Raw genomic sequence first — 23923 nt, 5'->3', positions numbered from 1 at the left:
AAAAATAAATCTCTTCTTTTCTTCCTCCACAGGCTTTGCCAACCATCCCTCCCTCTCTTTCTCTCTTCTCGTTCATCTCTCTCTGTCTCTCTGTCTCTCTCTCTCTGCCTTTCCATCTGAGAGGTTGAAACACGCCTTGGCTGTGCGGACATTTTCCTGGAAAGGCCCACCCTCCCCTTTCCCCGCCAAAAAACGGACTCTGGCGCTGCTTTCCATGACGTTGACTGCCTCTGGCCACAGGCTCCGATGATCCAGTGGCCTGACCAGATCTGTATCGGGACGGACAGGGAAGACTAGAAGCAGAGAGAGAGAGAGAGAAAGAGAAATTGCCGCCGGCGGAGCCTGGGAGAGAGTGCGGCTTGCAGCTTTAATCTTCTGCAGGCCTCTGACATGCCCTCTCCCCCCAATGATGGAGGTGAGTGGGACACATCAGAGTCTCCTGGGTGAGAAGTGAGAACACACACAGCCAGTTGGCTGGCTGACCGGGACATGAACGCAAATTACACATGTAAAATATACCTGTAGTCCAGTGGTGTACAATTTTGAGGTACTTTTACTTTACTGAAGTATTTCCAATTTTTGGTACTTTTACTTCTACTCCACTACATCTCAGAGGCAAATATTAAACTTTTGCTCCACAAAAATTATTTAAAAAATGTAGTTACCAGTTACTTTGTAGATTTTAATTATTATGATTTCATGGACAAAAATCCCACACACTGCTCTTTTCTCAGCAGCATCAGTTTTTATTCAAATTGACAGACGTTTCGGTCCCTCTCTAGACCTTCATCAAGAGTGAAGACACTCTTGATGAAGGTCCAGAGGGACCGAAACGTCGATTTGCGACGCGTTGCAAAGCGACTCGTTGTGAGCTTGTAGATCTGCTTTTTTCTAAATAATTTTATACATTTGGAACCTGTGAAATAGGACCTTCTTACTTAGTACTTTTACTTTTCGTACTTTAAGTACATTTTGATACCAATACTTTTGTACTTTTACTCAAGTACATTTTTTATTCCGGACTTTTACTTACACCACCGTTTGCAATCTTCTCCTCTAGAGGATCAAGGACCATCCCCCATGAACGGACCATCTGCAGGCTCCTACCAGAGCAGTGGGAAGAGGAAGGCACGCCGCAAGAAGAAGAAGGGCACCATCACCGCCAACGTGGCTGGCACCAAATACGAGATTGGTATGGCACCTGTCGCAAAACCATGTAATCATAATCACACATGATGTCAGTACTGTCAGTGCTACTAATAGTACACTCCACTAATAATCTCATTTGTTCGTGAAGCACCATCCAACCCAGTGTTAAAAAACACTTCACAGACAATGAAACACTGATAAATGGTTTAAAATGAGATAGAAGATAAAAGTCTGGCATGAATTTAAACGGGTAGGATTGAAATGTACTGAACTGGCAAATGCAATCAGATTCGCAGATGGAACACACAACGACATAAAGGTCAATAAAGAAGGTAGATAGACATAGATTCAAGATTCACTTATATATATTTGTCACGCGTTCATACAAGTATGAATATGCATTCCCCGTCATAATGGTTTAATCGTTATGACAAAGCCCCTGATTTTAAAGGTTCTTTCCAAGGTACAGTGTCAACTTCATGAAGGGGCAGGACGGTTGTATTGAGGTAGTACTAGAGCAGTAAGACAAACAAGTTGTGATGTAGTGATTTTTGCCTTAATCCACTGTTTGGGAAATGGTTCTCGACAGCGGCTCAGTTAGTCCCTCTAACCACTGCAAATCCAATCACAATATTGGCTCAACAATAAAATCTAATTTGCGTCGGTAGATCGTTTAGAAGAGGCAGCTGTTCTCTAATATCTTAAACGAGTCTTAATAGAACCACAATTCAAGCCAGTGAAAACGCTTCACAAGTAAAAGATAAATAAATCTTCACTGAGGTAATTGAAGTTGGCAGCATTTTCTTTTTATTTGGGTGAACAGCCAAAAGAGTGGAGTAAGCACTCTTCACATTTTCAGTATAGTGTGTCACGGCACTGCTCTCAGGGGTGAGCTACAACCCTTGAAAAGAAGAGAGTCAGCAACAGCCAGAAGGGGTTGTGGGCTGGCGGGGAACCTACTGTTAGCAGGAGGTCTAGCGTTGAATCGCCTTCCTATAGCTGTGAGGAGACCCCCGTGGCAGCCATTTTGAGAGTAAAATGAACCTGAACGCCCATATGGACGGCACATTACTCTTGTTGCCCCCCTCCCCGCAAGTTAAAAGACAAGAAAATCTATAGCATTGCAGGGTAAAGCCTGCTTTATTTGTCCTATACAGTGTCGCTCACCGACTATAGCCAATTTACGATCTTGTAGATCGGACATTTTCAATGGAGTATAAATTAAGCATTAGGTGAAAGGTCGGCAAATATGCTGTTGTAGATTTTCTCTAAACCCACTGAGAAGGGGATTGAAGCTATACTGCCTCGAGGATGCCTTGAAGGCAACACTTTTACTGTAGGAAAGGATTGATTGTACTGTGCCCTGTACTTAAGAGCCATGACCAAGAGCGCACAGGTAAACTGTAACGCTGAATTCACACCAGCAGCAGCAGCAAGCGAATGTAAGCAGTCCTGGATGTTGCTAAACGGACAGGTCCGAGGTATCCGTTACACCCTCCTAAATAAGCAAGTTGTGGTCCAATGAGAGCGGCTCAAGTGTCTGGCAGGAGAGCTCACAGGCAGGGAGGAGAGGGTTGGTGCCCGTCTCTGGCAGCCTTTTTGCAAACGGTGTATACATTTTAGGTAAGCTATAGACCATGCAGTTGCCCTAGGGGGTCCTCAAATCTTTGGGTGATAGGAACTTGTTTTTGTACATTAACCACTTGAACCCTAGCATCCCTATTCTGAGGGCGAGGCGTTGTGAGCTTGTAGATCTGACTATTTTCGGCAAAGAGGTTTGGTGTAGGGGGAAAAAAGAGCAGACAAAGTACACGTTTTCTAAGTATTGAGGGTTTAAGTGGTTAACTGTCTGAAAATACATATTAACATAAATTCAACACAATGCTTAACATTGACAGTGCTGTCAAACAAGTCTATGAAGCTATCTATGAAATCTATGAAAAAGTGTAATCTACCACATAATATTATACAATATGTGGTGGGGGGTCCCTGCTCCATCTCTCTCTCACCTCAAAAACTTTGTTATCAATATTATGTGTATGCCTAGTCCACACACAGAGCACAGTGAGCTTCTGGTTGGATGGCGCTCTGTCTCGTCAAACAGCAGCAGCATCAAAGTGGAACTTTTCTCTAATTTGCTGCTCCGCTTTTTGCTGGCTCTGCCTCCAGCTACGATGGGGAAAGCAGCAGTCTCTCCTCTCCATAGACAAAGCATTGCACCTCGCCGCTTTCACAGAAAGCGGAAGCGAAATAGCACTGCTGGAGTGAATTCAGCGTAAAGCATAGGCCTTTTGCCATCTAAAGCCGGATTTAGTTGCGCTTCAGTGTCGCACACTGAAAATAACAGATCTAAAAGCTCACTGTGAGCATGTAGATATGCAATTGTTTGTGCGCGACACCATGCACCACAAAGTATATCAAGCCCTTAAACCCTCCTCTGCCTGTTTCAGTTAGCCAACTGCTATTAGACTTTGCTGACATCGACAGATGAATGCAGTCACGTCGGAAACATCTTTTTCCCATTCAAGTGCCGTCACGCAACATTAAGCCTGCCGTCTCCAGGTTGGCAAAGGCTTTCACAAAATTAATTAATACCTCGTTTCGTTAGGCCATATGAATTTTTCATTAGTCACTGAATAATGAATAGTCGTTGGATTAATGTCCAAATGCGCCTGCCACCTATCTCTCATACGTTCAGGGTTTCCAGTGGGACTTGAATGCATTACAGGCCATTAATTCATCTTTTTGAAGAAAGGCATTACGAACGGCTGCTCTGGAGCCATCCCGCTGATGGTAAATATAACTCTGTGAGCTTTTTTGATCCAGACTTTCAAGAACTAATATCTCTCTTAATGTATAGACAAACACCACTGGAATTCCAAGAAATATTTAAGCAAAACACTGATGTGGAACCTAAGGCAAGACAAAGTCACGTATATTTGTAGCTCATTTCACACAGGCAATTCAAAGTGCACACAGAATAGAAGGAATAATACATAAATAAATAAAGGCCAAAGAGCAATTATAGTTGTACTTTTTCTACTTGTTTTAGTTGTACACTATCAGCAATAAACACATTCGTCAGTACTATCAACATTTGAAACATATTTGGAGTGCCATATCGCAGGGTTTCCAACATCCTCTCTTAACAGCGCTCATGTATGTTCCAGACAGCATTCTATTCCTTAATCTATTTACTAAAAGACCACCAACATATACTATGTAGTATGTCCCCCTGAGCATGCACCCTGACTCGAGTCCCAATCCCCTTTTCTCTTTATTCTGTCTGTGTGCACTGTTCGGGATGTCCTTTCTGCCTACAATACGATATTCCATCAGAATCAACAACTGTTGATTAACTCCAGTCAGTACTTAGTTAGGCAGACATTTTTAATAAAGGGCAGTGGAGAACAGGGCCTTATTACCTACAGTATTAATTAATGCTTATTACAAGGACCTTCATATAAAGTGTTACCAATGTGTTTAAACTGGATTTAATTTAATTTAAAGTAGTCAGATTTGGTATCAGTTCCTCTGGATGTTTATTCCAACTATGTGTGGCATAGTAACTAAACACTGCCTCACCATGTATTGATATAACCCAGTGAACGGTTAATAGACCCTGGATGACCGGCTGAGACTTCTCGAGGGTTCATAATGTAAAAGCAAATCAAGAGATGTATTTTGGCCTTAAACCACTGGAGTGCTTTCTGTCTGTACTGTACAGTCCACACATGATTCTATGATGGTTATGAGTACAGACACCTCTAAATGTAATATATATTAAATACTGTATAAACAATGTGCTCAGTAGAGCACAGAACTCCATCAATGTGACAGTTTGTCTATAAAATGTTGCACTGCTTCTGGCGCCACATTCCCTTTTGGCCATAGAACTTCATAATGCCGACACATGGGGTACACACAGCAGCCTCTGGATGTTAACACTGAAAAGGTGACCAGTAAATCAGTTCTCCCTGCGCCCATCATAAAGTTATTAAAATGTTTAAGATATTATTTTTATCAGTCCACAAGCTATGTGCTTTTTTTTGTGACAGGCTATACCCCTTTGGCCAATTGTTGTGAAAAGTGAATCAGTTCTTCCTTGGTCCAGAACCTATCCATAACTAGAGATATCCTGCTGACAGACAGACAGACAGACAGACAGACAGACAGACAGACAGACAGACAGACAGACAGACAGACAGACAGACAGACAGACAGACAGACAGACAGGGCAAATTCATTATGCCCTTGGCAGAGGTAATGACTTTAGGAATTCCCTTCCAAAGGTAAATTCAAGTTTTTTTTTCTTCTGTTTTCATTATACCTTTGGCAGTTCGTATAGTCATCAATGAAATGGCTTTCCTCAAGACCAGGGACGAGGACGAGACGGCCAACCTCATCTGGAACGACTCAGCGGTGCAGCACGAGAAAATCGCTGAGCTCAGGAACTACCAGGTACAGTCCACTCCACCGCAGCCAGTTCAGTCATCCAGTCAGTTCAAAGTCAAGTCATCATGCACTGTATACAGCCTCAGTTAAGTTCCTGTCATCACTTGTGTTTGTCCCCAAAAGGGAAATGTGGTTGCAGCAAGGTACAGTATATAGTAACATGCTCACAGCTTAATGTACGGAAAAGCTACAAGACACATTTTAGACACATTTTTAACACATAGGAGACAAATGGGCAATTGATTAATTGATTGATTGAATACTTTATTATACAGAAATGTAAACAGCACAAGGTACAGTCAGACATTTGGGCTAAAAGGATAACACAATTTTTCCATTGTGGTCCTATGTATTCAATTCATCAATATAGCATAACAATAACACCAAAATACAATATCATCAACAAATACAAAACACTATATGTAAAAAGTAGAAAAGGGGGAAAGAGAAAAAATGGCAGCAGTGAATACCTTTTCGTTCTAATGGGAAAAGTGAGTTTAACTCCCCTTTTGGACTCCTGAAAAATGGAATGATGGACAGATGCAATGTAAAGGTCTGTGAGGGAATGATGAAATATTGCAATATTCGGTATTCATTCATTCTTACGTGAACTTATGAACGTGTTTCTCCAACTGAGGGCTCTGGGAGTCTGGAGACGGGCCTAAAGGCTGAGGTGAGGTTTCAAGATAAGCAGAGCTCACATCTGTTGACCTCGGACCTGGCTGTGATAGCCTGTGGCTGTAAGATCAACATTTTGAGGGAGATACATATTTTAGGAGAACTCAGAGTAAATATTCTTATCATGTCAGCTGTTGACCCAGCCTATGGGGGTCTGTTCTATCATATCCAACTGTGCTGGAGGTCACAGCATCTGAAGCTAGCAGATAGCGGTCCTCTCTTGTAAGAAATGTATAATTTGAGTTGTAATATATAATGCCGGAAATTCTACATTCAAAGGACCTCCTATTAAAGTCTCATCATATTATTTGGTGGCTGTTGTTAAGTGGGTCGAGAGTCTCTGTTATGGGCTCTGTTTTGGTACAGGTGTACTTTCGTGGGGAAAGCAGTGCCGGGGGAAATGACTATTTCCCGAGACATAGTGGTGTTTTTCCCTTGCCTGCAGGCGTATTTCGGTGACACTCCATGTGCTGATGTGGGAGGAGTTGCACAATGAGGGGTGTGACATTTGCAAATCAGCAGCACACTGCTGCTGATTTGCACTCCTCGGTTGGCAAGTTTGTGAGATGGGTGATGAGAGCATCCATCTTAACAACATGCTATTTAAATGACATACTTAGCATTTGTTGACAAGCAAACCGTATCTAAATAACATACATAGGCATATGTGAACAAGTAACCAACATACATCTATCTGCATAATATAACTAGCATATCCAAATAGACAACAAGAAGTGATACATGGAAATGAGAACTGCTAGGTAGCCTTGTGCAACCAGACGTAAGTTTTCAGGCTGAGGCGGGAAATGGGCAGTGAGTCTGTAGCCCTGACTGGGTGTGTGTGTGTGTGTGTGTGTGTGTGTGTGTGTGTGTGTGTGTGTGTGTGTGTGTGTGTGTGTGTGTGTGTGTGTGTGTGTGTGTGTGTGTGTGTGTGTGTGTGTGTGTGTGTGTGTGTGGGGGGGGGGGGTTCCACAGGCTGTAGCCAGGTAGGGGGTGCCATGTCCTTGACTGCCTTGTAGGTCATCACTAGTGTTTTGAATTGGATGTGGGCAGCAACCTGGAAGCCAGTTATGGGAGCGCAGAAGGGGGAGACACCTGACAATTTAGTGAGGTTGAAGACCAGGGTGTGTAGTAGTAGTAGCATGCAGTCAGACAAGCAAGGTCAGAGTTGCAATAGTCAAGCCTGGATAAGGAGCTTTGCAGACTCCTTGGTGAGGAAGGGTCTGATCCTCCGGATTTTGTACAGCGCAAACCTACAGGATCGGTGATCGCATTGTGTGCCTTGAAGGACACACATAATTCTATCATCAAATGAAAACTCACAGGCTATTTGTTAAAGGTAAGAGAGTCCAAAATGACATTTACGTACAGTATAATCTACATTATTTTCTTATTTGCACTGCAGCGATAAGCACATTCAGTTATAGGCCAATTGAGGTGACACACCTGGAACTCCAGTGGTCCGTAGACCAGTTATGGTCTTTCAGCGTCAGGTCATACCAGAGGCTCATTGTGAGATGACATTGTGCAATGACTGTGGCTCAAGCACAGGGAGCTTGAGTCCATCAGACCATAAGGTGGAAAATAATCGCTCTGACCTTCTCTGTGACTAGAGTGGCCCTATTACTCCTTCTATCAGACCTCCTTCCTTCCACCTAGCACGACTCCACACAATTCATGTCTTTTGCCACCTAGTTGAGTTAAGTTGTGAAGGGATAGATGAGCGAGGGGAAAAGGAAGAGGTTTGGAAAGATGCAATGAGATAAATTTGATGTTCAGGGGTAAAAGATGGAGGACGCTGGATCTGGAATGAACAGAGCCTTGGTGTCTCTGCGTCCCCAACAATGTCCTGCTGAATGACGACTGCTATGCAGAGACACACAGAGTGCTTACTGGCCTGCTGTGCCACTATCACAGTGAAGTGGAAGACACTTATCTAGACTCTGTCCATCTGTCCATACCAAAGCACTTCTATAGAGAATCAAAATAACTCTCATACTGCAGCTATTGAGCACAGAGAGTGCAGAATGACTTGGACGCTAGAGAGTAACCCCCAAAAAACATTTACACCGGGAAATATTCAAGTAAATTTGACTGACAGACAGACAGACGGTTTGAATTACATTTCACTCACCCCAGAGTTGTGGGTGACCAATCAGAGCCCACCATTCAAAGTGGGACATTTTTTGCTGTGACGTTTGAATCTGTTTGTAATCGCCCCTTGGAAATGAATCATCCACACCGAAGTTCCAGACTAATTATCTACGCAGTGATGTTAGTTTGGCCATGCCAGGCTAGACTGACATATAGTAACAATAGACAGTATAGGGACAAGAATTGGCAGGGACCCCCGATAATATATTATATTGATTTGTAGGGTGCTGATTTGGTATGTAATTGCGATTCTTTAGGCAGTGCGACTCTGTGTCAGCCCTAGGGCGCTCAAAGCCTGTGCCCCCCAGCTGTGTGGAGTGCTCCAACATGTCTACAATATGAGCCTGAGGCTACAGAAAGTCTTGAGGCTACATCCTGTCTTGTTCCTGTACCAAAGAATACACAGCGCAGCAGCTCTAAGGACCACAGACTGGCTATGAAGACTCTGGAGAGACTTGTTTTGGAGCAACTTCGCCCTTTGGTCAAGCCCTCCTAGACCCTCTCCAGTTTGTGTTCCAGTGAACTGGTGGATAGGTGTTGGGGTGATGTTGTGAGTGACAGGCTGGATAGGTGTTGGGGTGATGTGAGTGACGGGGTGGATAGGTGTTGGGATGATGTTGTGAGTGACAGGGTGGATAGGTGTTGGGGTGATGTGAGTGACGGGGTGGATAGGTGTTGGGATGATGTTGTGAGTGACAGGGTGGATAGGTGTTGGGGTGATGTGAGTGACGGGGTGGATAGGTGTTGGGATGATGTTGTGAGTGACAGGGTGGATAGGTGTTGGGGTGATGTTGTAAGTGGACAGGTGTTTGGGTGGTGTTGTGAGCAGTTGTGTGTTCTACCGTGTTACGCTATATATGTGGTATACCGTCGCAGAAACATCGTATACCGTCTACTAACCATCCGCGGTAGCGCATCTGATACGCAGGAGGAGGGGCTGGGGGCATGTGGACTTCAATAGCCTTTCAGGTTATAGTGACCGCTGGCCATGGGAGTTTCGAAGTAGTTCACACACATATATTTTGTTAGAGCGATTATTTAATTCTGTGACCACTTGGTTATTTCATTCGGTGACCACGCGCACATATATATATATACGCGCACGTGCTGTACGTGTGGGGCGAATAATTATGGTATACCCTCCGAAAAAACCTAGAACACACCACTCGTTGTGAGTGAGGGTGGGTGGATAGGCGTTGGGGTGATGTTGTGAGTGAGACCCCCCCCCCCCCCCCCAATGCCTATCCACATAGGCGTCGGGGTGATGTTGACGTGAAGGACGCTCAACAGCAAACTGCTTCTTCTGTGAAGTGGCCTTACCTCTGTTTGACCTCCCTGTCCTGCTGTGTGAACCGTACCGTTCTCTGCTCAGGTCCATGTGTTAGTCATCCATCTTGCAGGGCGCCTATTTGATTAGACTGGACACTAATGATCGATTAAATCACAGGCCAGTCAAGGGGAGCGGAGCATGTCAGTATATGGGGTGGGCGGTGGGGGTTCAGCTAAATAGATTGGACATTACAAATGCTCAGCGGCTCAAAGCTCAAAGTGTGCGTCGCGGGTAACGTCTCAACAGGGACTTGTGTTTTGATATAGATTGTTTTGCAACTGCTCTCGCTGTTGTGTTCCTTGGGGTTTATTGCTCCAGATTAAAAAAAAGATCCCTTAACAATTGGTTTTGATTTCCTCTCCCGCTGCCTGTAGCACGGCATACTGCCTCCCAGCATTGCCATAATTGTGCGACCTCCTCCAAATCCCTAATTACGTCTGTCTCGTTTGGATAATAATCACAGATTCTTTTTACACTCTGCGTTCATTGGCCCCCTCCCCTCCCTCTTCTCCCTTTCATTTTTTTTGTCTCCCTCTCTCCTTCCAGTGATTTACTCTGAAACTTTCCTGTCAAGATTCAGTTCATACGAGCCTAATTAACGCCCCCTGTTCAGGCTCATTTGGTCAAAGAATACCGAAAACCATGTTTTTTTTCTACTGCTCTCCCCTCCCCGCAGCTTCCTCGCATTCAAAGCAATTCATTCAACTGTCACTGCGTACAATTGTAGCAGCCCGCGATGCAGAACCAATTACCTCTCTCAGACTTAAGATTGATCGTCTTTTTTTTTCTTTTTTTCCTTTTTCCACCTTCCCCTCCACGCTACTCAACCTTTTAAAACACACAAAATATGACGTGATATACTAAATAAGGGTTAAGAAAGGTCTCACTGTCACCTTTTTGTTTTGATTCTGTAATTGGGCATAAATGTCAGAACATTGTAAGCTCACTTCAGGTTGCTGCCTTTAATGTACGGGGGGGGGGGATTGAGTCGTGTATAATGACCCTAACAACATTATTATGTCTGCTTGTCCCTCTGCAGAGAATTAACCACTACCCCGGCATGGGGGAAATCTGTCGGAAAGACTGCCTGGCAAGAAACATGGGAAAGTAAGTTTTGCCGTAATCATTATTAACCACATGAACCCTAGCTTCATGGGCATGTCATAATAGGCGAACGTTTGGCAAAGAAAAAAATCCCAGGGCGAAAACGTACTCTTGGCCATACCTTTGGCCTGGCTAAGACAATCAACACTGAGGACTTTACTGTATATGACTAAAGCACCAAATGTAAAATCCACCAAATTCATTGCTCTCCCATGTCTTCAGAATGATCAAGTGCCAGCCTCAGGAGTACAGCTTCACCCCCAAGACGTGGATCTTCCCTGCGGAGTACACCCAGTTCCAGAACTACGTCAAGGAGCTGCGCAGGAAACGCAAGCAGAAGACGTTCATCGTCAAACCCGCCAACGGAGCCATGGGTCACGGGTAAGGTCAGCGACCGCTGCAGGGTCACAAATACCCTGCAGCACTCATGCTTAATTTATACCTGGTTGCGCGCAGGTGTCGCGCCCCGAAAGCAGCTGATCTACAAGCTCAGAACGTGTCGCAGCGTGACGTGTTGTGCGCTTCTAGATCGGCTGCTTTCGAGGCACAACCAAGTATAAATCAGGCGTCAAGAGGCACTGATGGAGGGATGTGAGGGAGGAGGGAAGGGAAGGGAAGGGAAGGAAAGAGAGGGAGTGATATTTTGAAAAGGCAGCGTAAACAGCAAGTGAAGGAGGAAATTAGCATGAGACCCGGGAGAGGACGAGTGCGATCAAAACAAAACAAAAGGGGGCAGGATGATGCATGTGACCGTGACACGGCTGTCTGTGGAAAACGCATCACAACCGCATCCACATTGACTCAAAGGCTGTGCTGATTCTCATTGCTGTCCCCAATTCACTTCGCTGGTTGCAATCACCATAAATCAGTAGCTATAGCCAGCAATAGATGACACGCGTGTGCATACGCACACCACACACGCACGCACGCACCCACGCACGCACGCACGCACACGCACACGCACACACACACACACACACACACACACACACACACACACACACACACACACACACACACGCACACACGCAGGCAGTTACTTACTTCCCTCACGGTCTTGAGTCTGCATATGATTATTGGATCCTCTTATGAGGCACCATCAGTAGAGAGACCCAGTCAGAATGTAAAATGGAACAAGATGGCTGCTTCAGGATACTTAGGGTCTCTATAGTGCCTTTCAGTCAAAAGAAGGGGGTGAATGTGAATATGATGCCTTTAACCACATGAACTGAGAGACCCCATTATATGATGTAAAACGGTCTGCATTTATATAGCACCTTTATCCAAAGCGCTTTACAATGTGATTTACATTTACCCATTCACATACTGTACACTCGCATACCATGGCGGAGGCAGCCATGCAAGGCACCAGCCCGCTCATTGGGTGGAGTTAAGGGTTCGGTGTATTGCTCAAGGACACTTCTACATGGCGTTAAGGGCTGGGGATTGAACTGGGAACAGCGTGGTTCCCAGGCGGCTGCTGTACCTCCTGAGCCACTGACTGCCACCCCTTTTATATCACTCTTATGGCATGTTTATCATGACATGTTTTCATTCTACTACCAGTTTGAGTGAGGAGGTTGAGTGCCGGCTTGTCATTTACCACTATCAATCTGGTGTCCCTATTTTGGGCATGTCATTATAGACGAATATTGTCAAAAAAGTAATAAAATAAATAAATAAAAAGCAGATAAGCTCACTGTGCGTAACGATGCAATGCGTTGTGATGTCTGAGATCTTTTGGTGCTAGTAGACAGATTCTTCTTTTGTTTTTCACTTCTGTTATTATGAGTGTCCTGCAGTACTGTAGTACCACCTGGTATGGATGTCTGTCTGTAGCTTTAAAGTCACAACTGCTGCAGCAAGTGAACATTTGTTCAAAGATTGTTGGACAACCACTTCAGAGGCTCTATACATCTACGTATGATAACAGTATGATAAGGTTGGCAAGGAATATCACTTCAAACACTAGCCATGCTTTGTATGGAGAATATAGGTTGCTGCCTTCAGGAAGGAGATACAGTGTTCCTACGTACATACAATAAGGTCAAACTGAAGAGGTCCTTTCTCCATCAGACGACATTGAGGCTTAATCAGGAGTTATAAGCCAGGGGTAGGCTGAGTGGTGGACATTGCTCTTGTCTTTGCATGTCTTAATGTATGTATTTTGTATTTTGTTGTTTTCTTGTGTCATGTCACGTATCGTATCGTATCGTATGTCAAATGTGTGTACTGTTATGTGTCGCATACATGGCTGTTTTTGGGTCGCAAGACAAATTTCAGTGCAAACCGACAATAAAGTATTATCGTTATCATATCGTATATGATGCGACGGAGCGTTGCAGCGTTGTCTCTCACTTTAAGGCTGACTCTTCTGGTGTTTGGAGCCTTGTCTGAATCAATGCTGCAGGACGCCCATATTTATTAAAGAATAAAAGCCTGCAAAGCCTGAATTATTATGACACATTAAGAAAGTGAAAGATAATGAGTTTAGGTCAACCACTCAATGGCGGAGCGGCCTGCGAGATTGGATTTTTGCTCTTATTTTCTGCACGGTGTGACGCAGCAGGAAATTAACTTATATCCACCTCTCCCGCCTTCCCCCGTAATTTATTTTCCGCCGGCAAACTAAATGAAGTTATTGTTTGTGTCTGAGGTGGAGCTTGTTAGAAAAGAAGGAACAAAAAAGTGTGTGTGTGCGGGGCTTAAATAGGCGAGAGACCCCCCTCTGGCGTCAAATTAAATAGGCAGGGGAGAGTGGGCTGTGATTACCTGACACCCTGGCTCATCAATCATGTCGTCCCTTCTTCTGCTCGGTCCTCCTCGGCTAACTAATGCCGTTAACCCCCGTCCTCATCATTCAGCTAGCTGTCTGCTTGTTAGCGCGGAGGTCCCCCTCGCACATCATCATGGACCACAGCGAGGCTCTTATCAACTTCTCTTCAACCGGTTCTGCTCTGTCAATGCACTTTGATAAGCAGAGCCCTATAATGTGGAGTTAAACTGTGACACGGCATTCTTGTTGCTGGCAGGGACAAGGCGCGATGAGGGGTGAATGATTAATCCATAGGGAACTGCAACAGTTCAGCACCTCATTGATGCTGTCACACGCCTGTTTTTTTTTTTTAAAGCTCTGCAGAGTGGATCTAAGAATGTATTTCATCGTAATCTGACATTAAAACCAGAGCTTTCTGCACGTATACCTCCTCCTGTGTTAAAGATTTGATAAACGAGGCCTAACGTCTCATTGGTGTTATGACACTGTTGGTCGATTGGATTTAACTGCGCAGGTGAATGCTTGGGTTATATCGTAACAGCATAGACTATACGCTCCCTCAGATTTGATCTCAGCCGGTTCCTAAGGGCCATGAAAATGAATAATGTTTTGCAGTATTTCTTTGGTGGCTACAAGCCACGGCACCTCAGAACCTCAGAACTGCAACTTTTCAGACAATCACGTCTGTACATCTAGGCCAAATATTGTGGGTGCGCGCGTGTGCGTGCATGAGGTCGCGCGTGCCTGTTTGTAGCCTATAAGGGGCCCTGCCAGGCTATGCATGTAACCAATTTATCTCCTGTCTGCTGAGCTCTGAGTGATGGTGATATGTTTTAAGTTGGACTAAGGGGTTGCTCATAGTTGCAGACTGTTTTGAAAGCACCCCTCACCCCTGCATTCAGCCCACACATGTGCACGCGCACACGCACACACATACACACACACACACACACACACACACACACACACACACACACACACACACACACACACACACACACACACATATGACCATAGACACACACAAGCATTTGAAGAGAGCACCATTAAAACTCACTTCACACACAGACGCACGCACGCACGCACGCACGCACGCACGCACGCACGCACGCACGAACGAACGAACGCGTGCACACACACACACACAGAAGTACTAGTTCTCAAGCCCAGAAAACCCTGGCCTGCGTACTATAAGGCCTGAGTGCCAGTGACATGAGACCAAAGCAAATGAATTAGGAGTGGAGGTCGAAACGGAGTACAACGTCCGTTCCTATTAACCCGCCCGAAGTCAGGAGACCCTGCAACAGTATTTGATGTAGTACGCCGCTCACACAGAATGGAGTGTGGCTTCAGAGAAATCACAATGTTCTCCAGATGCCAGCAGTGTAGTGCTGCACAAACAGTTCAAACAAGCCAACATTTGTATACCGCTATCTGTATTTTTGGTGCATTCTTTTATTCACAGCTTTTATTCAGGCGCCGTGGAGCCAAAAGGCTTGTTCTCTTTGGAAAAGATTTGATGCGTTATAGGCTTACTCGTTCTTTTTTTTCCAAAGAACGTAATGTTACAGTACATGCATTCACTGAATGCATGTACTGTACTGAAGATGCACAAAATGATAAACATTTGTAAATAAAGATAAGTATGGATAATATAATAATTGCCCACACCTGAAGATATTTCTTTATATTTTGTTCTGTACCTCTTACCTCATTTTTTGTGCATTGTATATTTTGATCAGCACAAATAAAACAGAATGAAGTTAGCTAATCTGACTGGTTTTATCAAAGATAATTTGGATACTGTTCTGGTGGTCAATTGAACATTTGCTGATGGTGTGGTGCTGGTACACTTGCAATGAAAGCATGGGGCACAAACAGGGCCTATAAGTTGTAGGGGGATTCACATAACCATATATGGGCATATTGGTCTGATCGGCGGTTCTGGTTAACCGGATCTCCATATGTAAAAGCCTGAACCATTTCCTTTAAGTTACTTTTTCTGTGAACTTATAAGGACCACTTCACCCATTTTCATATAATTGGTCCTCACTAATGCTTTTTATAATATGGTACCATTTTTTCTACTTAGTCTGTGTCGGAGGGCTGTAGACAGTTCAGAAACCTGCCTACCAGTGACATCATCAGTGGGGAATCCAAGCTAATAGAAACAACAGCCTTTCTCTTCCTGGAAAGTTAGCATGCTATAATAGAAGCAATTGGTCTCTCAATAATAAATAAAGGAAAAAAAAGAAATCTTGTTTGAAATGACCAAAGCTGTCTACTAATGATGTCACTGGTAGGCGGGTTTCTGAACTGTCCACAGCCCTCCTCTGAGACATACACCAAGTAGATTTTGTTTTACCATATTAAAATGGGCATTAGTGAGGACCAATATGAACATAGGTTGAAAATGGGCAAAGTGGTCCTTTAAGTGTGGACACATATAAATACTATATACCTTTTAGTTTTTAACAAATTGCGAAGCTGCCAAAGATGCCTCTAAGCCATGTTCATGGTTCCTGCTTTGCCCCTATCCATCTTATTTTAATTATCCTTTTTGTCTTTTCTATGCTATATTTTATTATGCCACTGACACATGAGCATACATCAACTGATCTGTATTGGTGAAAAGTCCCAGGAGCTAGCTAGCTGTCTGTCTTTATCTATCTGTCTTTCTGTCTAGTATGTGTCTAAAGCCTGATTTATATCTTTTTATACTGATTTATACCGAAGCGCATGTCATACAACGGAAAATAAATTAAGCATTACTTGTATCTAAACTCTCGCTCTCTTATCTGTGCGAGATGCAACCTCGCCTTTCCCAGCAGATCGTAGTAACTTGGCAACGCCTCCTTCTGTGACGCGCGTGGAACTGCTTTGCCCCTAGTCATGTGTCACATTCCAGGAGGATAGCACTGCCCGGCTTTCCTCCGTAGTGGAAAATAGTGCTTGACGCTGGCACTGCCTGGGGGGGGATAATTTACGATTCAATCCCTATCGGTTTCTACAAGCTCAACGCGTCGCAAAGCGACGCATTGTGAGCTTGTAGATCGGCTATTTTCAAATAGCCAAAGTACAGTATTATATAGGGTTGAAGTGGTTAATGTAAGTTTTGTTTTAATATTCAAAATCTGCAAAAAAACTAGTAACTTAAGTTTTCAAATCATTTCAGTGAAGTAAAAGTACAATATTTGCCACTGAGATGTAGTGGAGCAGTTGGAAATACTCAAGTAAAGTAAAAAAATACCTCAAACTTTTACTCAAGTACAATACTTGAGTAAATGCACTTAGTTATTTTCCACCACTGATCTTATTTTTTATCTCATCTAGGATCTCTCTGATCCGTAACTGTGAGAAGCTGCCTGCCCAGGAACACTTCATTGTGCAGGAGTACCTGGACAAGCCCTTCCTGATGGAGGGTTACAAGTTCGACCTCCGCATCTACATCCTGGTCACTTCCTGTGATCCACTCCGCATCTTCCTCTATAATGACGGCTTGGTGCGAATGGGCACCGAGAAGTATCACGCACCCAGCGACGCCAACCTGGTGAGTATTTACAAATACAAGGAACCAGAGGTGGATAGTACTGAAGTATATATACTTGAGTACTGTACTCAAGTAAATGTTTTGAGTATCTGTACTATACAGATTTGTATTTTTGGATACTATGACTTTCACGCCACTACATTACAAATATAAATTTGACTCCACTACATTTCTAGGAAGGGAAAGAGTACACTTTCACTATTGATGACTGTTGTTTATACATTTCTGGAAAATCTTTGAATATTGTAGGAAAATTCTAATTATACAAATTTGACAGAGCAATTTTCTCTTGTAGTAGGAGTATGACCAGGAGTATCTATACTTTGACACAAGTACTGTGTCAAAGTATAGATGAGGCTCACGTAGCAGCCCCAACTCTAGATATGAGGGCTGCGTAGCAGCCCGAACCTCTAGCATAATATATGCCCATATATTATGGGCATGACCATATATGGGCATAGTGGTCGGATGAGCGGTTCTCCATATATGCTGATGTATGGGCGTATCGGTTGGATCAGTGATTCTGATCCATCCGACTGACTTTTGGCCGGGCACCGCACTCCCTCGGGTCCTCGGCGATGCACGCGCCGCGAGTTTGAAGACAGTCGTTCAGACGGTTCTCCAGATACGTGAACTACAGACACACAGACAGACGCGCATTAATAGTAGGATGAGAGAGCAGAACATTCACGTTTACCCTCTGCTGCGTTTTATTTCACCTTCACCAACCGTTCTGCACGAGCTGCCTTCATCAGGCAAAGAGCAACAGAGGAGAAGTACAGAGTGTGTGGCTCTCTCATTGTTTGATGTTTGCACTCCGCTAGTCTGCACTTCTCCAACTTTGAAGTGTCCACCATTCTGTAATGTATACAAGCACTAGACACACTCAACAAAGTTACGGAGTATACGGTATACAGTATGTACAACTGAGATAAAAAATAGCACATCTACAAGCTCACAACACGTTGCAATGCGACGCGTTGTGAGCTTGTAGATGTGCTATTTTCGGCACGGGACACCGTTGTACGACTTAGGATAAATTAGGCTTTAGTACCAGATATCCAAGATGAACCCCCCCCACACACACACACACACACATACACCTGGTCCTACTGTACAATCCTGCTGCGCACTACACCCACAATAAATGTATGATGCGATACAATGTGATCTGTGAGAAAGACCACAGACGTCCTGCATACGTGCAGAAAAAACAGACACGCTCACTCCCGACCGTAAACAGACTCATGTAGACTCCGCTGGCATGAGCAAACATACACAATCATACTGCAGACACACGCCAACATTTTCCAAACGCGGACGGATGCCTGCAAGGCCATTCCTGTTGCTTCTCCACATGCTACAGACACATGCGAACACACACACACACACACACACACACACACACACACACACACACACACACACACACACACACACACACACACACACACACACACACACACACACACACACACACACACACACACACACACACACACACACACACACACACGCATGCATGCACAGTATGCATATGCATATGCATATGCACACACACACACCTGAGCAAACACATCCACGCGGCAGATGTCTCATGTAATATCAGGCGGCTGATGTTTGCCTCAAGGTTCTGCACCTGCTGAACCACAGCCTGTTACTGATAATGTGATGTAAGCGCACGCACACGCACATGCGCACACACACACACACACACACACACACACACACACACACACACACACACACACACACACACACACACACACACACACACACGCACACACACAGTCTCTCTTTCTCATCATACAGACGTATTTTTCATATTCCCATCACACGCACACATATACATACGCACACACGCTCTTATATCAGACATAATGTTCATTTACTGTGTGTACACACGCACGCACACACACACACACACACACACACACACACACACACACACACACACACACACACACACACACACACACACACACACACACACACTCTCACACACTATCATCACATGAGAGCCCATATCTCATGTCATGCATGATGATGTTCACTCTCTCTCTCTCTCTCTCTCACACACACACACACACACACACACACACACACACACACACACACACACACACACACACACACACACACACACACACACACACACACACACACACACACACACACACACACACACACACACACACACACACACACACACACACACACACACACACACACACACACACACACACAGGGCAGAGTGAAAATCCCCAGTGTTCATTTCCCTTGCAGATCCATTTGGCTCCATTCGTACACTCTCAGAGTTAGAACAAACGAAGGATTTTACAGTGTGGCCGATCCTCTGGCTGTGACATAAACGTTGTATTGTCTTACCGGTCTGTGACACATGATGGAGTGACTCATGCCATGGAGATGGATGTGCAATCCCACAGAGAGTGACTTTCAGACAGCCATCATCAGGGGCTAGAGTGGTCCACGGTCACCCCCGATTTCATTATGAACTGAGGACAAGGATCCATTGTCTTCCACAGTGAGAGACGCTGTTAAAAGGAAGATTAAAGCATTAGAGTGCTTCGCGGGCCTGCTGTGTATGCTAATGATGTTTTTGTATTAAACACAGCTATGGTTTGAGCAAGGGGGGGTTGCTGGTTTGAGTACCGGACAAGCTATGCGGGAAACGTGGGTTGGCAAAAAAAACTAAAAACACAGAATGTGTGATTCACTGCCCCTGCTGCGGAAATTAGATCTACGAGACCACAACGCTTTGAGTTGTGGCACGTTGTGAGCTTGTAGATCGACTATTCTTGGCGTGCAACACCAGTGCGCAACAAAGTATAATTCAGGCAACAGCTGCGATCCATAACCGTTACAGTATGCTATGTCCTAACCGGGATTCAAACCTGTTTCCCCTGCGCAAGTGCTGAAATCTCCAGAAAGCCACGTTTGGGCTGAGGATGAATTGGCTTTTGTCAAGCAGTAGTGGTCCTACCTGACCCCAGGATCCTCATCTCTCAATGGAAGAATAAAGAGACCACCTCCGACCACCACAGTTACAGTTGTTAGTTATATTGTATTAAGATACATACAGATTGGTCAAAATGTTTTATTAACAAAAAAAAGTTATGGATTGCAGGCAGCTTTAAGGTCTGAATGAATTCTTAACTGCTGCAGGAAGAGCTGACATCTCTGATGACACGCGTACCGACTACGGACAGGAAGCAGTGTATTTGTATTTATGTACAAATACAATGTATTTATGTAACTCTGCATTAATTTGTTTCCTCTTCGTTTCCTCTTCTCCACCCCACCCTTCCCCACCCACAGAGCCAGCTTTACATGCACCTAACCAACTACTCGGTCAACAAGCACAATGAGAACTTCGAGCGGGACGAGACGGCGGACAAAGGCAGCAAGAGGTCCATAGGCTGGTTCACCGAGTTCCTCCGCACCAACGATTATGACGTGGCCAAGTTCTGGGGCGACGTCTCTGTGAGTGATTTATACTGATTCATCATTTATGCTTCGTTGCGCGATGGTGCTGCTCGCCAAAAATGTGTTACTTTTGACGAAAGAGCGGTGTACAGTATATACACCAAGTCTGATTTATACTTTGTCGTACTACAGTGTCATGCGACGCCATCGTCCAAACGGTAGGATGATGAGGATTAATTAGGTATAAGGCTTCACACAGAAGAGTCTCGACGCGCACAATGCAGGCAGCATGTCGCAGTGCGTGTCCTGTGAGGACACAGATGCAGAACGACAAAGCAATGCAGGTTAAGTCGAGTAATAATTTATTAAACAAATAACGAAGACAAGAAGTGAGGCAAGCAAACACAGGAGGGCAGACAAAGACTTTAAACACACAACTACAACAACATTTAACTGGCAGAGAACTGAGAGAGTGAACTGGTTTAAATACAGAGAGGAGGATGAGTAGATTGGCACTGGCAGGACTAACAGCGACTGGAAACAGGTGTGCAGGTAACAGTGACTAAAAGAGAGTATGGAAGTGGCACATCCGGCAGCAAGTGTGCATGCACACACGCACACGCACACACGCACACACAGACACACAGACACACAGACACTGTATAACACTACATGTACACTCTTCCACACTTGCCAGTCCCACATACCACCCTACAGTTATCCTTTTGAAGGCCAGCCAAGGTTTGATGGGCGTTGTTATGACAGTGATTCAACAAGCTTCAAGACATTGTTTGGCTCCAGGAAGAGTCTGGTGAAAACAACATTCTTACAAGAAGAATCACCTCGTCCGCCACTCGTCTCTTGCTCATCCAAACACCTCACCCCTACTGTGTTTGCTTTCACCGTGTCTGATTCAAGGCTGCTTTTTCCGTGCGCATCGATACGAAAAGAAAAGAGCCAATCCTGGTCATTTTCCTTCCTCTGTCTCGTTTTCTTCCTTCCATTTAGATTCACTACGCCGCCGTTGTTCTTCTTTCACCATATTAATTTCGAAATCCCTCATTGTCTCAGTTGTATTTGTCTCTCCTTCCTTCCCTGTGTCCCCTTCTCTAACCTTCTCTCTCCCAATCGATTGAATCTCCTTGCCGTCTTTCTCTCTCTCCCTGACCTCGACGGTTCGTCCTTGTGTCCACAGTCCTCCTAGGCCTGTGTTTCACGACAGATTCTCCTTACATAACCTCTCCTCCTAAGATCTCTCCATTTCTCCACCCTCTCCATCCTGTTGGATTCTTCATACAGTTTCAACCTATCACCTCCCCTCCAGATTGCACTTTTTAATTATCACTTCCTTCCAGGCGTCTCATGCCAACCCCGCCACGCTTCCCTTCCTTCCTTTCCTTCCCTCACGTTCTCTCGCCACCGGGCCGTCGGTTAGACAGTGGGCGCTTGCTGCCCGACTCTGCCCCCTTCTACACCACTTTTGCTGTGTTCTCCTGTTTTTTCTCCTCATCAGAAGTGGGCCCGCTCTGTTCAGAGTTCTTGTGTCTGGTCGAGCTTGCACACTGTGCCTCTGTGTTCACAGTGTTTCCGTTCTTCGCTCTCATTTCTTTTAATCTGTCTCCTTTCATTTTGCTTCCATACAGTCTGTTGCTGTAATGCAGGGCGACTTGACACATTTATAGCACTGACAATGTACAGCCTGAGAAGTTTCTTGGCTGATCTGGCTTGTAAATTGAGGATATGTAGGAAGTGAGACAGTTCATATGAATGGCCTGTAGTCTCGCTGTTTCACCGCTGTTTCACCACTGTTTCACCACTGTTTCACCACTGTTTCACCACTGTTTCACCACTGTTTCACCGCTGTTTCACCGCTGTTTCACCGCTGTTTCACCACTGTTTCACCACTGTTTCACCACTGTTTCACCACTGTTTCACCACTGTTTCACCGCTGTTTCACCACTGTTTCACCACTGTTTCACCCCTGCTGGTTGCAGAAGCAATTAAGCTCTATTCAAGCGGATGGGTTTTTGGCCGAACTTTACACTTGATTTTATTACCTTAATAAACATTGTCATGAATACTATATGCTTCCAGTCGCTAGTTTAAAGTCTTCTTTAATCACCATGATATGCATTTTGGTAAATTATGGTCCCATTTATTTAAAAATTAATGAGAAATTTGGGTATGTTTCTAGGGTTTCTACTGGTTCTACCGAGTGAAGACCTTCCCTCGCTGCGGTTTCAGCCAATAGCATTTATTTCCGTTTGCATTTCGGACGGGATATCAACCAGAAATAGAATGACGGTGGATTTGAAATGGTTGCAAACTAGGCTTTATTTACGATGTGTAGAAACCAATGTCGTGATGCTGTCCATATTTTTTTATGCACATAGGCTCTAATGCCTGACAGCAAGTCCCCGGTTCAACATAAAAACCATACAATAACGCACATCAGAAACAAGGATACACTAGAGCCAGGGTTCTCAAACTTTTTTATACCACAACCCCATATTTTATGGGATTTTTTTTCAAAAGTAGCAGATCTACAAGCTCAAAACACGTCGCTTTGTGCCGCATTTCGAGCTTGTGGACCTGCTAATTCTGATACTTTTGTGTGACACTGTAGTATGATCAAGTGGGGCATTCATTTACAAAAAAACACAAAAAGTTGAAGATAAGAGGTTAGGTGTGTGTGTGTGTGTGTGTGTGTGTGTGTGTGTGTGTGTGTGTGTGTGTGTGTGTGTGTGTGTGTGTGTGTGTGTGTGTGTGTGTGTGTGTGTGTGTGCGTGCGTGCGTGCGTGCGTGCGTGTGTGCACGCGCGCGTGAGCGTGCATGTGCGTACACTCGCAACGGTCCACATCTTTTAGCAGCCAGCCAGTGGCCTGGACTCAGGACCCAGGGCAGTGAGAGAGATGGCTGGGAGCAGGTGTTTGTATTGGGCTGCCAGCGGGACAGACAGACAGACAGATATACGGCAGGCACAGATACATGGATGGTTGCAGGTTTGTGAGCATCAGACAGACAGAAAGACACCCAGCCACATGGGGTGAGTAGGAAGCTGTGTGTTGTCTTATCAGGCCAAAGCCAGGCCGCTCCAGCCCTCCCCTGCAGACAGATAGTCTGGAAAAACAGCAGGCCAGCAGCACTGTGTGGGACTCCATTGGGGAACAGAGCATTGTAGAAGTATCACAAACCAACCGCGCGCGTGTCTGTGTGCTGCTGTGTGTATGCAGCCCATATAGATGGTGGGAGGAAGCAAGGCAGGTAGTGTAGCGAGACA

The 23923-nt window shown here is 44.8% G+C and overlaps 1 protein-coding gene across 1 annotated transcript in view; it reads left to right on the top strand.

Moving 5' to 3' along the window:
• Positions 1-360: 360 nt before the first annotated feature.
• Positions 361-23923, top strand: part of ttll7 (tubulin tyrosine ligase-like family, member 7) — a 93344-nt gene continuing 69781 nt past the window's right edge. Inside the window, exons 1-7 of the mRNA XM_084067858.1 lie at positions 361-415; positions 1061-1192; positions 5489-5610; positions 10806-10873; positions 11093-11251; positions 16980-17196; positions 20536-20700. Of these exons, the coding sequence (XP_083923984.1) occupies positions 391-415; positions 1061-1192; positions 5489-5610; positions 10806-10873; positions 11093-11251; positions 16980-17196; positions 20536-20700 (888 nt within the window). The 5' untranslated portion in view covers positions 361-390. The remainder of the gene's footprint in view (positions 416-1060; positions 1193-5488; positions 5611-10805; positions 10874-11092; positions 11252-16979; positions 17197-20535; positions 20701-23923) is intronic.

Source organism: Gymnoscopelus microlampas, assembly GCF_963454915.1.
Source record: "Gymnoscopelus microlampas genome assembly, chromosome: 9".
NCBI classification, from domain to species: Eukaryota; Metazoa; Chordata; class Actinopteri; order Myctophiformes; family Myctophidae; genus Gymnoscopelus; species Gymnoscopelus microlampas.
Note: the sequence above shows the minus strand (reverse complement) of the source record. Positions and strands in the feature narration are given on the sequence as shown.